Here is a 16,265-nt window from a genome sequence, read left to right as displayed (position 1 = left end):
AGTCTCACTGGACCCAATCCCAGGAGCTCCTATATGAAGCTCAGCACCTCTGAAAACTTCTAGCACTTAAATGTGTATAATAACCAATCTGTCTCTTCCTAATGTAAACAAAACTGTGGTCTCTGCCTCTGTAAATGGAGATAAAGCTTACTCCTCTATCACAGATCCTAGCAAGTGTCCCCTCTTGGTCATCCACTAGGACTGCTGTGAGTGGAATCCAAACCTCCTTTGCTCTTCTAAGCTACTGGAGCCTGAATGGGGCAGTGGCTGAACTGTAATCTCAGGGTCCCTAGGCACACACACAGGGTTCAGACCTATCTGGTGCGCCCCACCCTCCCCCAAGTGTTGGAACCTTCCAAACATAATGTTGACTCTTCAGATTCTGGGGTATGTGTAAACAGCCCTCTCCCACAACTCTGTCCCAAAGATGTGAAGCTTCTGGTTTACAGTCTGACGCTATCGAGGTCATGCAGCAGTTGTGAAGCAGTCGTCATGTGCACGCACTTAGCACTAGCGCTTTTATGCTCTCCTTTAATCATGCTTAATCATGTAAAGCACAGGAGAGTGCATATCTTGCCAGACAGTAAACAGTTGAAACCTCAATGCCCCTCACTAGCTCATCCTTCACTTGAAAGCCCTTAGGGGATCGTATGTTTTCCGTGAGGCAGGCGGGATTCTCCACCCCGTTGCCTACCCTGACCCGCTGCCACTCCCCTCTTCTTAATCTGCTGCTAAATGGCTCTGACCCCCCAAAGTCCCCCTCTTGAGTCCCTTCAAAGACTCTTGTTGGGGTCATCTGCTTCTTTTGGTAACTTTCCAAACTGCCTTCCCTTCAGACAACACTAGGAAGTGTTCTCTCAGCTAGAATAAGTGTGTTGTCCAAGATATTTTACTTTGAATGGAAGATCATTGAGTGCTGATCGCTTGCCATTCTTTGGCCTGGCAGAGACATGGCACAACTCTGTTAACTCCTGGTGTATCCGCATACATATAAGCTTTCCATGACACAGTAATTCCATGATACAATTAAATAAAATCATCCACAATTCCAAAGTGGTACAGACAGAATCCCTAAATCATTACAACATCACAGATTGAAAATGTTGTTGCAGTACTAACTAGTATTACTGGTGAATTCTCCTCCCAGGCTTTCTGAAAATTTCCTTGACTTCTTTTATAAATAAACTTAAAAATTTTATACTAATACTATCTTTTCTGAAATGTGATATCTTTTCAATCTTACTGGAATTAGAATGAATCACTTGAAGATGAGCACAGTTATGTGCTGTTTAGAGCAGTGCTGCTTTGAGAGTAATCTACAGAGGTAGAGATTTTTAGCAATCAGTTAACTGCAAAGCTTCTGAGGTAACTGCCCTCCAGAGAGGAGACCTTATTGGAAGGCCTGAATCTGCTCTTTTTTAACAGAATACCAGAATTGCCTCTCTAAGGCTACGGGTACACTAGAGAGCTTACAGCGGCTCAGCTGCACTGATGCAGCTGCACCGCTGTAAGCGCGCTCGTGTAGCTGCTCTAAGCCAATGAGAGAGCTCTACCATCGACATAATTAATCCACCCCCAGCGAGCGGTGGTAACTGTGCCAGAGGGAGAAGCTCTCCTGCTGACACAGCACTGTCCACACTGGCACTCAGGTCAGTGTAACTTTCAACATTACTCAGGAGATGGCTTATTCACACCTCTAAGAAACTACTGACGTAAGCAGTAGTGTAGGCATAGCCCCAGTGTGCAGTACAACATGAGAAGGAAATGTATCTCACAGCAGCGTAGTTTGCATTTTAGTAATTTAACACTCATATTTCCTGTTCTCTTCATAGTCTCCTGAGTCTTATACAGTGTTGCCCTAAAAGTGTGATGATACAGTACAAGGCTACAAAAGGATAATTTGCCTTAACTGGCCCACCCTCTTACCATACTACTTAAGCATATACAACAAAGCATATTTAAGCAGGTGTCTTAACTTCTTAAGCACACAGAGGGTCCCTTTGACTACAGTGGGATCACTACTCAGGTGTTTAAGTACTTCGCTAAATCAAAGCTGCCTATATCTGTAAGGAAGGAGGAAAAAATAAATCAAATGAGAGAGCACTTTGTCTTAGATCTTGACTGATCTTTTCAGAATGATTTGCAAATGCATGTCTTATGAAAATGTTTGGTCTTATTATGCACATCTATATTTTGTAATATATAAATATGTATTATATATAGGGCTGTCAATTAATCACGATTTGAAAAAATAATCTTAATTGCAGTTTTAATTGCACTGTTACAATAGAATGCCAATAGAAATTTATTAAATATTTTGGATGTTTTTCTACATTTTCATATATATTGTATTCTGTGTAGTAATGGAAATCAAAGCGTATATTTTTGATTACAAATATTTGCACTGTAAAAATGACAAACAAAAGAAATAGTATTTTTCAATTCACCTCATACAAGTACTGTAGTGCAATCTCTTTGTCATGAAAGTGCAACTTACAAATGTATTTCTTTTGTTACATAACTGCACTCAAAAACAAAACAGTGTAAAACTTCAGAGCCTACAAGTCCACTCAGGCCTACTTCTTCTTCAGCCAATTGCTAAGACAAACAAATTTGTTTACTTTCACGGGAGATAATGCTGCCCACTTATTTACAATGTCACCAGAAAGTGAGAAGAGGCATTTGCACGGGACTTCTGTAGCTGGCATTGCAAGGTATTTACGTAGCAGATATGCTAAACATTCATATGCCCCTTCATGCCTCGGCCATTATTTCAGAGAACATGCTTCCATGCTGATGACACTAGTTTAAAAAAATGTGTTAATTGGGGGGGGAGAGGGATAGCTCACAGGTATGAGCATCGGTCTGCTAAACCCAGGGTTGTGAGGTCAGTCCTTGAGGGGGCCATTTAGGGGAAAAAATCTGTTGGATGATTTAGTTGGGGATTGGTCCTGCTTTGAGCAGGGAGTTGGACTAGATGATCTCCTGAGATTCTGTGATTAGGTTGGGGGGGAGGGATAGCTCAGTGGTTTGAGCATCGGCCTGTTAAACCCAGGGTTGTGAGTTCAATCCTTGAGGGGGGCCATTTAGGGATCTGGGGCAAAAACTGGGGATTGGTCCTGCTTTGAGCAGGGGGTTGGACTAGATGACCTCCTCAGGTCCCTTCCAACCCTGATATTCTATGACTGAACCCCTTGAGGGAGAATTGTATATTCCTTGCTCTGTTTTACCTGCGTTCTGCCATATATTTCATGTTATAGCAGTCTCGGATGATGACCCAGCACATGTTGTTCATTTTAAGACCACTTTGACTGCAGATTTGACAGAATACAAAGAAGTTACCAAGAAGCAGACAGTATTATCTTCTGCATATGTAAACTAGTTTGTCTGAGCGATTGGCTGAACAAGAAGTAGGACTGAGTGAACTTGTTCTGTTTTTGAATGCAGTTTTTTTGTACATAATTCTACATTTGTAAGTTCAACTTTCATTATATAGATTGCATTACAGTACTTGTATTAGGTGAATTGAAAAATACAATTTCTTTTGTTTTTTTCAGTGCAAATACTTGTAATCAAAAATAAATATAACGTGAGCACTGTACACTTTGTATTCTCTGTTGTAACTGAAATCAATATATTTGAAAATGTAGAAAACATCCAAAAATAGTTAAATAAACGGTATTCTATTGTTTAACAGTGCAATTAATTTCACGATTAATTATGATAAATTTTTTTAATTGTTTGACAGCCCTGATTATGTATAAAATAATATTAATTTATTTATGGTGCAGAGACTCATTTCCCCAGCAAGCTCCCTTTGGAATCAGAAGTTTCATGAATATTGAAAGTATTAAGGATTGCAATATTGGGCCTGTGGTGGAATACATATTCAGGGAGAAACTGAATATACTCACACACAAAGGCACTGTTCATACTTGCTCCACTGCAAATGATGTAAATATCCTTTCACAACAGTGTTCAGTTCATAATGGTCCCTTTATTTTCATTGTATTTATAGCCTCTAGAAATGTCTTAAAATGTTATTCAGTTTCTAATGAAAAAGTTTGAGATGAACAAATTGATTGGGAAAAGTTCCAGATATGTAAACAAAATTTAAGCTTGGTAGTTTTTAACCAAATAGTATAGAATTAAAAGTGGATCTGATTATGTTGGCGCTGGCTCTGCAAGGGAACAAAAGAGGTTTTATACCATCCAGTAAAATGGCACTCTGTTTACATCAGGTTTGTATGACTGCACTGTGGTCTAAAGCAAATTGTTCATATGAATTATTTCAATGATCCCCTTGATGTGTAACCTTCACAGGTTGCTTTTATCTTACTCTCGCCATCACCATGTGCAGAGGATACAGAAGCTTCTGGTTTTTTGACCAGTAAATTTGTACACTGGTTGATGCTATTGAAAGAGCAATGTAATTACATTAGTGTGTTTATTTTTTAAAAGAACAGTCTAGTTCTGGAGTGCCTTCCAATTAAATAAGGAGGATATGTTCCAGCTTTGTGTCCACTTCGTGGGAATACAACAATACCTACTACTAGCTTTTTAGGTGCAGTTTCTGCAATTTATCAAGAGGAAAACTATCCTTTACAAACAACTGTTTCCATTTTTTTGCAAAACATACCTTAATATTTCTATTTAAAAGTAAAAAACCCTCTTCTTACAGTTTGTCTAAGCCAGGTATATACTTCAGACTCTTGCAGGCATAACTGTATTGGTCAGGCATGTGATTTGTGGCTGACATAGTTGTGCCAGCAAAAGCCTCTAGTGTAGACACCGCTATTCTGACAAAACTGTTCTTGTTGATATAAACTGTTTCTCTTCGGGCTGGTGGGGAGGGAAGCTGGAATTAGCTATATTGGTAGAATTGCCCTTTTGTCAGCATGAAGTGCAGCCATACTATGAGCACTTTGCCGGTAAAGCAAAGCTTTTTGAGAGTAGGCCTGGCCTAACTGAACATTGTGACATTTTATAAATATCCGTTAGAAAAATATAAATTGAACACATTGCCAATTGGCTTACATTGTGCTCCTTCCATCTGTTTGTCGTATCCACCTGTTCTCTGAAGTTTTCTGTGTAAACTCTTCAGGGCGGGGACCATCTCTTAGTTGTATTCATACAGTGCTTAGCACAATGGGGCTAAGGCCTTTAGATGCTGCCACAATACAAGTAATGAATAACCAGTCCAGAATTCAGTAACATCCTTTCTTAATTTCAAATTCAAACTCAGTGCCTTGTTTCCTCTCCACTGCTAGGCCTCTAAAAAAGCAAGGGTTGCAAAAATCCTATTTATTCACACTTCTTTAATGTGGGGTGTTATGTTTGTTAGGCACAACCCCAAATGCATGAATTAACACTGTGCTATGGCTGTGTACTTTTTGTAGATTTTCTTCTTTTGAACTAGTGATGATGGAAACTGGCATTCTTTCCCACTTTCTCTCCAGTTCAATAACAGTCCTTTTGTTCCTAAAATGTCTGACTCCTTCTGTAGCCTTCCCTCAAGAACTGAGGTGGCAAGGAAAAGTGAACAGGAATTAGGGACATTAGTACTGTCTGCTTTAGTGCTTAGCTTTGGAACTAGGTTTATAACAGCATTTGCAATCTCTCTCTCCCTCCCTCCCTCTTTTTAAAGCAGTGGGGGCAGTCTCATGCAGATTGAGCGATAATTTAGAAACAAAATTGTGATCTTATTTGGGTCCTGTCTTTTTTGGTTTTGTTTCTCCATGCTTACATAATATCAAATCCCCTTTAACTGGATAACTGTTGTGATTTGGGCCTTTTGAAGTTAAGGTGTGAGAAGGAGGTTTCATGCAGTCTCCAGAAAAAGGAAATGCTGAAAAGAGAGGGGTTAAAGGTTGAAATCTAAGATGTGGAGGAGACACTAACAAAAAATGAAGTGAGGAAGAGGAGATATAAATGTGGGAATGTAGAAGGCTTAAAGAGGAGAGAAAATAGAGTTTCAGCAAGAGAATTGGATTGATAGCTGAAAAAAAAAAAAAAAAAAGCCAGTACAATCTCAATTTCCTTCTCTACCCTAATCTTGGAATCTCCTACCCTCCAAGTTGCAATGAGCTAAAATTTTAAATTTAAATCCCTACCATCAAAGATTATGGCCCCTTAGCCCTATATGATTCTTCTAAAATATATACACAATTGTATTTACTTGAACAAGCAATTGGCTGCTGATACTACTTTGTCATCAAAACCCTTACAGCCTTTCCCCTAACCACTTGCCTCGGATCAGAGCATATGGCACCTATGGTTGGAGAGAAATCTTCAACACTCAGGACACTTTGGAAAATACATTTTGTGTTGGGGTGTTTGTATTCACTGTCATCAGTAGTAGTAGTAATAAAAATAAAAAAATAACAAAACAACACTAAGTAGGGTTAACAAGCTAAGATAACATGATGTATCCTGTGCAATCAGTGCTCTGTAGTTGAGGCATCCTTGTAATACTGTGTTTCTGTTACTACAGATAAATTTGATTTATACTGGACTCCTTTCAATGCACAATAATATGTTTCTTTACATTCTGTATGCTATCGTGAATAACTACAGTACACCTAGGTCACTTAAGGCAAAGGTATCCCTGCACTAGACATTCAGTAAGTCTTGTGATTGAAATAGTTTATAAAATTTAGATCTCTGACTCACAAAGAAATAATATGTAGAAGGGTCAAGCTGTTATAATATTCACACCAGGTATTTCTTGGCACAAACGTTTAAATATAGAAACCAACATTTTTCAGTGTGGGTGGTTTAAGATAGGTACCTGAATAAACTGCCTGACTTTTTTCAGAAGTTCTGAGTACCATCTGGTTCTATAGGAGTCACTGGGAATTATGGCTACTCAACTCTTCTGCAAATCAGGCCATGTATTAAGTACCTGACTTCTGGCACACAAGAGGGAAAATGTTGGTGATGGTTTCTGCCTTTTTACTTATAGTACGTTTGTTTTAGTGTCTAGATTATATGTTAAATGTTTCTCGAATAGCTTGATATGGGGAACTAAAGGAGAGGTGATCTGTCAGCATGTGAGCTACAAATGGAATGGAAGGTGGTCTTTAATGCAGAAAGTATAGTTGGCATTTGGACCATGATGAAACCTTCACAGGGATGATGAATTATAGTGTAAAGGGTAGATGAAATTACATGCAGTAGGAAAGTGAGCAGTGCTATATGCATGACAAGGAAGAAAGTGAATCAAAAGAAAAAATGAAAGTACTGAATGGAGTATGATAAATGCACAATCTCTGAGGAAAAAGCTAAGAGGTAATAGAGCATCTTGGCATTCTTTAACTTAGCAGCTACTTGCCTGTCAATTAGAATTTGAAATCAGTTGATAGTAATCTTTTCTAGCCTTACATTCCCAGGATTTTTGTGAAGGAATAAGGATTAATATTATTTAGACTTCAGTTTTTCAGCTTTAAAATTCTCCTTAGGTCAAGGTTAGCTTAAACTATACTTTTTTAAATAGTAACTTAAGATTTACTGTTCTAAAAGACAAACTAAGTGCTTACCTGTAGTTGTGATATACCATAAGGGGCTTAACCCATTATCACATTGTGCAGTAAGTTTTTCGTTTGTTTTTTTTTTCTTTTTCTCATACACATTTATTTGTTGTTTTAGCAGCATAATTTTATGGACTGTCATATCAGATTTACTTTATAGTCATACATTAGGACATTGAGCTGTACCAGATCTTTGGTGCCATTTGTGTATGAAATCCTATCTTCACTGTATGTACTCATCATAAGTCAAAAACGTCCTCTGTGAACATCAAGTCCTTGCAGATGCAAATATCTCAAACATTTCCATTTTTTCTTTTGTTGTCATTGCATATCCTTCCCCCCATTACACTTCTCCATTTTTCTTTATTTTTTTCAACTGTCAGTGGAATTATTTTCTTCCTGTCTCCATATTCAGGTAGTGTCAGTGGCTGAGTATCACCGCAGGATCGATGCTCTAAATAGTGAAGAACTGCGCACGCTCTGCAGACGCCTCAAGGTGCCCTCTTCGTAGTTAAACCCCTTCTCCAGAGACTAAAACATCTTTTTCTGTAGTGGCCTTGATAAGGGCAAGTCCCATATTCGGTGGGTTTGTCTTGGCTACAACACTACAAGAATCCTGCAGAAAATTCCTTTCTCTTGGATATGTGTTTATACACTGATAAGAGAGAGTGCTGTGGCTCTGAGACAAAATGATCATTTCAGAGTTTAAAATCAGAGGAATTTTCTGTCATCTTTGAAACTTTGTTCTCATTACTACATGGTTTCCAGAGTGATGAGGACTTGTGTTTGAATTTCTGTTCTGGTGTGGTGGCTTGAGTTGGGTAGAAACTTTCCTAAAAAGAATGCAAAAGAGATGGAGAAATTCAAAACTCTGTTTACAAAATTAAATAAGGACTTACTCAGTTGTATGTATAGTTGAAGTCTTAAATTCTTATATAAAAAGATCCTACAAGTATTTCAAACTTTTTTGCAAATATTAAGCCTCACAACTACCATATGAGATAGGTAAGTGTTTTGCCCTTTAGTGGAGCTGGAATTAGAACTCCCAATCCCTAAAACAGCAGTTCAGAACTAATTCTGTAGATTTATAGGATATTAATCTTGAATTGACTCTTGCATTCTCTTTAGGTATTTCTCTATTTATTTTGGCATAAGCACACTTTGGAATTGATGTGTATATTATGCCAAGTTTACTGATGAAAGCATATCTAAGAACTTTTTTTGAAAACATGAAATCTTAATTCAATATGTGTTTCTAAGTATCTAGCTAATGAAATGGTTGGAAGTTTGGATTTTCATTTTGTTTCTGAGTAGCTTTTGCAAATGGAAAATGCTTTCATGGGTTTGCCTCTGCTTAATTTAGTAGTCATAATGCTGTCTTATTGATCTGTTACGCTGTCAAAATATTAGTTGACAGTGATAATGTTATAGTACTTTCTGTAGTATGTGTTTAGGAGCTTCAGATTTTGACAAAGTTAACTTGCTTACAAATGCCTTATGAGTGGTAAAAATTGTTTAAAATCAACAACTCAGACAGCATATGTTTTGCATGTGGTAGTGTAATAAAAATTAAAGAACCAAATAGAGTATAAACATTTTATGGTACTCTTGAACAGCAGTTATGTTTTGTAGAATTTGTACTCAAACGTGCCCTTGACAGTGTGAAATTTGGGACTGAAGAGACCAAATGGCATATGCTGTATAAGTAGTACTTAATAATAATTGTAATTGGAAGATGATGTTGAATATATATGCGCGTCTGATGCTTTGTGAAATTAGATGCTAACAAATGCTTTTAGTCTGAGATAAATGCTAAGTTATGGAAAGCTTGAGCCTTGTTTGGTGACCTCCTCAAAATGACTAAATAAAGCAAATTTTCTCATTTTAAGGATTAATGTTAAGATTGTAATCAAGTTACTGTTATACAAATATTCCTTACCTTCATATTTTATAAGATTATTTTTAAACATATAAAAACTATCCTGTGATAGACAGTAAATTTGATTTTTCTTAGCTGTTTAATGGATTGCAGTTTATTTAACTTCTACATACATTGTTACTGGTTGAAAAAGTGTTTGACATAGATTCTGAAAAATTGGAGAGTCTTCTTTTTGCGTCAAAACTGTTCACCATCTAAAAACTTAACATTTGGCAATAGTTACCACAAATTGGTATCTGAAACACTGCAGTTATTTCCCTGTATTTAGAATAGGAGATGTATGTGGTAAACCATATTTTGGCAAATGTTGACTTCTGGTGTTTTCTGATGGATGCATAGGAGCTAATCAAAAATCAAATGAAGTCCATAAGGGTCTTTCCCGTGACTTCAGTGAGCTTTGTCTCAGGTTCTTAGGATAACAATGATGCCTAGCTGTTTATATAGCACTTTTCATCAGTAGAGCTCAAACCACTTTACAAAAGAGGTCAGTATCATTATTCACACTTTACAGATGGGGAAACTGAGGCACAGAAGGGCAGTGACTAGTCCAAGGTCACCAAGTATATCAGTGGCAGAACTGGGAATAGAACCCATGTCTCCTGAGTCCCAGTCAAATTCTTTAAGCAACTAATACCCACTTACACATTTACAAAGCCTGCTTTCAAATATTTTATTAGGAACTTGAAAAGTTTCACATCAGAATGGCTTTAAAAGTTATTTTCTTTGGGTATTGATTAAAATCTCTAGCTTTTGAGTGATGAGCATAAAGCATTTTAAATAAACTGTGTCTGCATTTAAAATATATATAACTCAAACACCTTTTTTATTACTATTAGAAACACACTACATTTTGTGCAGTGGTTGAGATCATGTACTTTGGCTTTTAATTGTAGTCAATTCTAAAAGTCCATATTCAACCCCAAACACGAAGGCATGTGAAAAAACAGGCATAACCTGAATATTAGAGTACATGTGCAAGCAATAATTTCAGTGTAATATTTAGTACTGATAGGTTTACCACAAGAAGCAGTGATTTCCCTGTCAAATGCCTAATATAACAAACATAATACAAAATTCCAATAATTAAGTACAATCCTAAATGCAGTGAAGATGATGTGGCGTATACTAAGTAATATTTCTTCTGTAAGAGAATTGTGAATGCTTAACATACCTTCTAGAGTGCTTATTTATTTCCTCCTCCCTTGCAGATAACAAGGGAAGACTTAAACTCAAAGCAGGCCACAAATATCAAAACAGACCTGGAGCCTGAAGCATTTCGGCCAAATCTTAGCGATCCTAGTGAATTGCTGCAGTCAGACCAAATTGAAAAGGTATGGTTTTCAAATAAAACTGACGATAGAATAATATTATCTGTGTTCTGTAAGTATCCTGAGCATCCTGTATCAGGTTAAGTATATCAAATAAATAACAGGGACCTTGTTCTGAAGAGCTTACAAAAAAAAAGTAGTTATTAAATGCATAAGAGACTCTTCATTGTTTTGTTAACAGCTCACAAAGCACCTTCCTCCGCGAACCATTGGGTATCCATGGACTCTTGTCTACAGCACTGCAAAGCATGGCATGAGCTTGAAGACATTGTATCGAACTATGTTGGGGCTAGACACTCCTGTACTAATGGTTATCAAGGATAGTGATGGGCAGGTATGGAAATAATGGCCAAAAAAAATCAGAACTGCTGCTTAAAACAGATAAATTAACAGCTGAAACATCAATGTGTTTTAGTAATAAAACTGCCTGTGTTAAGCTTCTCCTTCTTCATGGTTATGTATTGGTGTTACAATCATGTCATTGTGCAGGCAGTTTTTGATAATGGCATTTTTCTGGGAAATGTTTTGATGAAGCAAATCCAGTGTCAAGCCATAACTATTGGAAGTCCTCTAACTTTTTATTACTGAGTAACATTTTAGTTTCTCTTAAAATGAGGACCAGACAGCTCAGAGCCTCAAGGGATTGGTAAGGCACAGGATAGATGTCCCACCCAAAAGTAGGAAAGATGGATAGTCATTGCTATCTAAGAGTAGATAGGTAACCTATGTCAAGCAAGTTGGCTATCTCCGTACAGTTCCTTAATGACAGACATGAACATCTTAGCACCCGTCATCTTGAGGGGACAGTGCTGATGAGGCCGTCCGTCCATTTGATGTAGAGAGACATTTATAGTAGTTTCGGTGCTGAATAATCAATTCTTCGAGTGATAGTCTGTGTGGATTCCACTTCTGGTGCACATACAACCTGTGCATACAGATTATATTCTTCTGGCCAGTGGTGTGTGTTGGGGCCACCCCGACTCATGATACTTTTGCAACCCCATCCCTCCACCAGAGGACATAAGTGCTGGAAAGGGCCCAACTGTTCCTCAGTTCCTTCTTGCCTGCTGTGGCAGCAAAACAGAATTCCTGCACTTTCTGCTTACTTAGATCACTGTGCAATTAGTTGTTAGGATAGCTTATTGCTCATTAGGTTGAGGAGTTAGTTTATAGTTTGCCTGTTGGCAAAAGATATAATATATTAGCCATAAAACAGAGAGAGAAATATCTTATCTACCTCATCTATCTAGGTTAGGTTATGTATTAACCCTGGAATTGGCTGACACTAAATCTTGGGATTTAAAACTTGTCCCTCTTGCAAAGCTGCCATGCCTCTCGGTGATGGGGCACTCTAGGAACCTTTTCTGCCTACTTCAAGAGATAGTAACTATGGTTCTTCAAGATGTGTTGTCAGCATGGAGTCCATGACCCCACATCTGCAGAGCGCTCTGCCCTCTGGATTTTGTATTGATGAAGTAACTGAGGGATGGTTGGGGGTGTGAAAACATCAAGGGCACAGGCACGGCTCCAGTTTACACTGCTGGCCAAAAGAATCTGATCTCACACACCAGAAGTGGAATCCATGTGGGCAACGTATTTCAAATAAGCAGTTACTGTGAGGTAAGTAATTGTGGGTTTTTTGTAGTATATGCTGTACTACTACTAGAAGCTCAGTGCTTTCAAAACAGCATAGGTTTGGTTGATGGAGGGATGCATTTAAAAACTTAACGCTTCAGTTTGCACAAGCCTGAAATTCTTTCTCTTACTGGTATGGGGTGCTAGCTTTTCTCTGTCCACAAATTATATTGAGATGATCTGAAACAGAAAATCATACCGTTAGTTGATACAGTAGAACCTCAGAGTTACGAACACCTTGGGAATGGAGCTTGTTCGTAACTCTGAACTGTTCATAACTCTGAACAAAACGTTATAGCTGTTCTTTTAAAAATTTACTACTGAACATTGACTTAATACAGCTTTGAAACTTTGCTGCTGCTGCCTGATTGTGTACTTCCAGTTCCAAATGAAATGTGTGGTTGTCTGGTCAGTTTGTGACTCTGAGCTTCTACTCTAGTGTATTGGCAAAAATGCCCAACCTGGTAGTTTAGAGGCCAAGCAAAGATAGCCTTAGAAGAGTTTGCACAAAGCAGTATTTTCCTTGTTAGAGGATTAACTGGGTCAGAACTCCAGCTGGGGGAGGAGGGGGTTCTCAGGGCTTCTGCCCCACAGGAGCACTGGGGCTCAGGGTTTTAAACCTGTAAGGAGAACTGGGGCTTGGGGCTTCAGCCCCGCTGCTCCATTCCTGCCTTCAGCCGTATAGGGGGGCACTGGGGCTTAAGGCTTTCGTTATGAGGCATGCCGGTTTCAGCCCCCCGTAGCTAAAGCCCCAAGCCCTGGTGCACCCTCGCACCCCCTGGCCGAAACCAGGAACTGAGCTGTGGGGAGGGCAGAAGCTGGGAACGAGTTGTGAGGCTGAAGCCCCAAGCCCTTGTCCCCCAAAGAGCGGATGCCCCGCCCTCCCACCCAGAGCTCTGACACCCCTGTAGCTGCAGCGCCAAACCCCCTGTGTCTGAAGTCTGTAATGTCTTGTTCAGAGCTGGGGAACTCATCAGAGTTACGAACAACTTCTATTCCCAAGGTGTCCATAACTCTGAGTTTCTATTGTATTATAACTAAAATATTAGAGAAATATATTTTTATTTTCAGTGTTTTCTCTCAGGCCATTTGACTGAGTTTCACTGTTCTAATCATAGTTTACTATCTCATGTACTAGCATAACAACACACTAAGGCACCTTTTTTCCGCAAGCCCTGAAAGAGTGTATTTACCAATAGAGGCCGAAAGTGAAGCTACATGGGCATGCACGAAGGGGAAGGTTGGGCCAGAGCATGTTAGTTAGTGGTTGATCTCAGGCCTGCCTAAAAAATCCTTTTAAACATTAGCAGGAAAGCAGAAAAACCTTGAGAAACTTCCTTTTAAAAAGAATGCTTCATTTAATAATAATAATAATAAAAAAAGTAGATATGCTATTTAAAAGATATAAATTTTCTGATATTTTTAGGCAACTTTTAAAACATGCAAGCTGATAGTGTCCCTTTATTGATTCCATAGGAAACATTATCTTGTCAGATAAAGACCCTGCTTAATTTAGAGGAGACTTAAAATGCAAACCCAATATAGGAGAAAGGAGATGGCTGTTTAACACAAATATGCTACAGAATGACATTCACTCAAAGTTTAATAAAAAATTGGTTAACTTTCTATTTAAGAAAAGGAACAACAAATATCAGCCAGTATCTTGTTTGTTTGTTTGTTTTGCATATGATTTTAATTTTTAATTCTTGCACTTCTTAGTCTAGGCTGATTAGTCAGCAAAAAATTGCTTGACAGTTGCTTCCTGTCCCTCCCTACCAAAATCCTCACAAAACAGCCTACAATATCTCCGTTACAGTTGGAACCATTAGATCTTTTGAGGTTTCTGTGCTTATCCCAAAGCAGATTTCAAATCTACCTACATCTAAAGTAGTAACAGTATGCCAGATACCCACATAAAAGAAAAAGATTTCATGAGTAAAACTTATAAAGGTTTTGTTGGTGTAGTATAGATTGTGTAGCTTCAGCATTCTTCTTACACTTTTGATCTCAACTTTTTCTTCTCTCCTATAGGTTTTTGGTGCGCTAGCCTCTGAACCTTTTAAAGTGAGTGACTGCTTTTATGGCACTGGAGAGACCTTTCTGTTTACTTTCTCTCCAGATTTTGAGGTAAGGAGATACAACTCCTTTACATCTTATTTAACCGTTCATTATACAGTGTCAACAATATTGACTACAAGAAGCTATGTTTTAAGGGGTGATAAAGACCCACTTACACCTACCAAGAAAAAATATCTAGGGTTAAGGTTAGAGCAATGGAGTGGGAAGCGACAAGGTTGAAAAGACGAGCAATGAGTAAACAAACCTTTAATTGTATTCTCGGTAGAATGTGAAGTCAGAAGAAGCTAATAGGAACTGGGATGATACTTATACTTTAATTTAATGGTATAGTAAGGGCTGTGGCATTCCACATATGCTGCAGTTTGGCTAGGGAATATTTGGGGATACCAGTAAAGATGGAGTTGAAGTAATTGAGATAAAAGTTAATGAAAATTAACTTTGGAAAGATTGATTGGCTAAACAAGTGTATGTAGGCATTATTTTAGAGGTGAATTTGATCATTGGAACTAATCCATTTACTCCTTTAAATATCTGTGTAATCTGGATCTGTGGATTTTCACACTGACATAGAATCATGGCAGACTTCTGTGTCAGAAATAGTGAGAGAACACTTGATATTCACAAAATTAAATTTTTCAAATATTTAACTTGCTATTCTCTACTTTCATTAGGTCTTCAAATGGACAGGAGACAATATGTTTTTCATTAAAGGAGACATGGACTCTTTAGCTTTTGGTGGGGGAGGGTAAGTCATGATTTGTAGTGTTATTCATTGTGAAGAATTGATTACAGTGGTCTTTGTGTAATGTTGTGTACACACAGTAAAACTGGTATTAATTTTAATTTTAGAAATCTCAAGGCCCAAGAAGCTTTAATGCTAATAATAGATATATGTATGTATCTATCAGTTGTCGGATATGAAAACCATTTAACGCTCATTGTAAACACAACTTGTACATGTATTAGACTGTTAGACCTTCCTTTGCATTGCTTCAGCAATGGAAGACATATGAAGTTTTACCTCTGATAGGTCAAGATATGTCCTGGTTGACAGCATACTCGCTTTATCTGAAACTGATACAAGATGTTAACTTTCAAAAAAATTTAGTGATGACAAGGCAATTGAAATATATAGTAAATTGCCTAAAATTTTAAGAAGATGTTTTTGGCAGAACAGAGAATTGAACCTAGGTTTGCAAAGTCCCAGGTTAATGTCCTAACGCTAGCACTCTGACAAATATGTCCCAAGAAATACTTTGTCAGAAAAATCTGTTTCTGATAAATCTAGGACATGAATACTTGCAAGCCTTGAAATGGTGTTCCATAATCTTTATTTTTTTCCCTAATGGAGCACCCATATTTTCAACTTATATATTTTTTTAAAATCACTCTCTGCTTTTCTAGTGCAGACATTTTTGTTCTAGATTACTAGAGTATTCTTCTGTAAAAGACATTTTAATCTACAGGTAATTAAAATATTAAATTATATAAATCTAATGTAGATTCTGCAGAATCTAGGAGAGGCTTAAAAACATTTTAAAAAAAAAAAGTCTTATGGCTTCAAATACAGCTGCATCTAAGGGAGACTTACAGGAGATTTGATCACGGGTATTTTTAGTGAAAGTCATGGACATGTTACAGACCAGAAACACAAAATCACGGCCCCTGACCTGTATGTGACTTTTACTAAAAATACCTGTGATTGAATCTTTCGGGGGGGGGAGCAAGGGGGGAGACTACGGCACCAGCTGTGGG

The 16,265-nt window shown here is 37.9% G+C and overlaps 1 protein-coding gene across 4 annotated transcripts in view; it reads left to right on the top strand.

Moving 5' to 3' along the window:
* OXR1 (oxidation resistance 1) overlaps positions 1–16,265 on the top strand; it is a 404,602-nt gene that overhangs the window by 385,929 nt on the left and 2,408 nt on the right. For 2 of the 4 annotated variants that reach the window (XM_077809881.1, XM_077809883.1), the window contains 5 exons: positions 7,945–8,025; positions 10,677–10,799; positions 10,978–11,130; positions 14,463–14,558; positions 15,182–15,255. In XM_077809881.1, coding sequence (XP_077666007.1) covers positions 7,945–8,025; positions 10,677–10,799; positions 10,978–11,130; positions 14,463–14,558; positions 15,182–15,255 — 527 coding nt within the window. The remainder of the gene's footprint in view (positions 1–7,944; positions 8,026–10,676; positions 10,800–10,977; positions 11,131–14,462; positions 14,559–15,181; positions 15,256–16,265) is intronic. The other 2 variants (XM_077809882.1, XM_077809884.1) reach the window with 1 other exon arrangement.

The sequence above is a fragment of the Eretmochelys imbricata genome, chromosome 2, assembly GCF_965152235.1.
Source record: "Eretmochelys imbricata isolate rEreImb1 chromosome 2, rEreImb1.hap1, whole genome shotgun sequence".
Classification (NCBI taxonomy): Eukaryota; Metazoa; Chordata; order Testudines; family Cheloniidae; genus Eretmochelys; species Eretmochelys imbricata.
The sequence above is the reverse complement of the archived record's forward strand: the minus strand, read 5'-3'. Positions and strand labels throughout refer to the sequence as shown.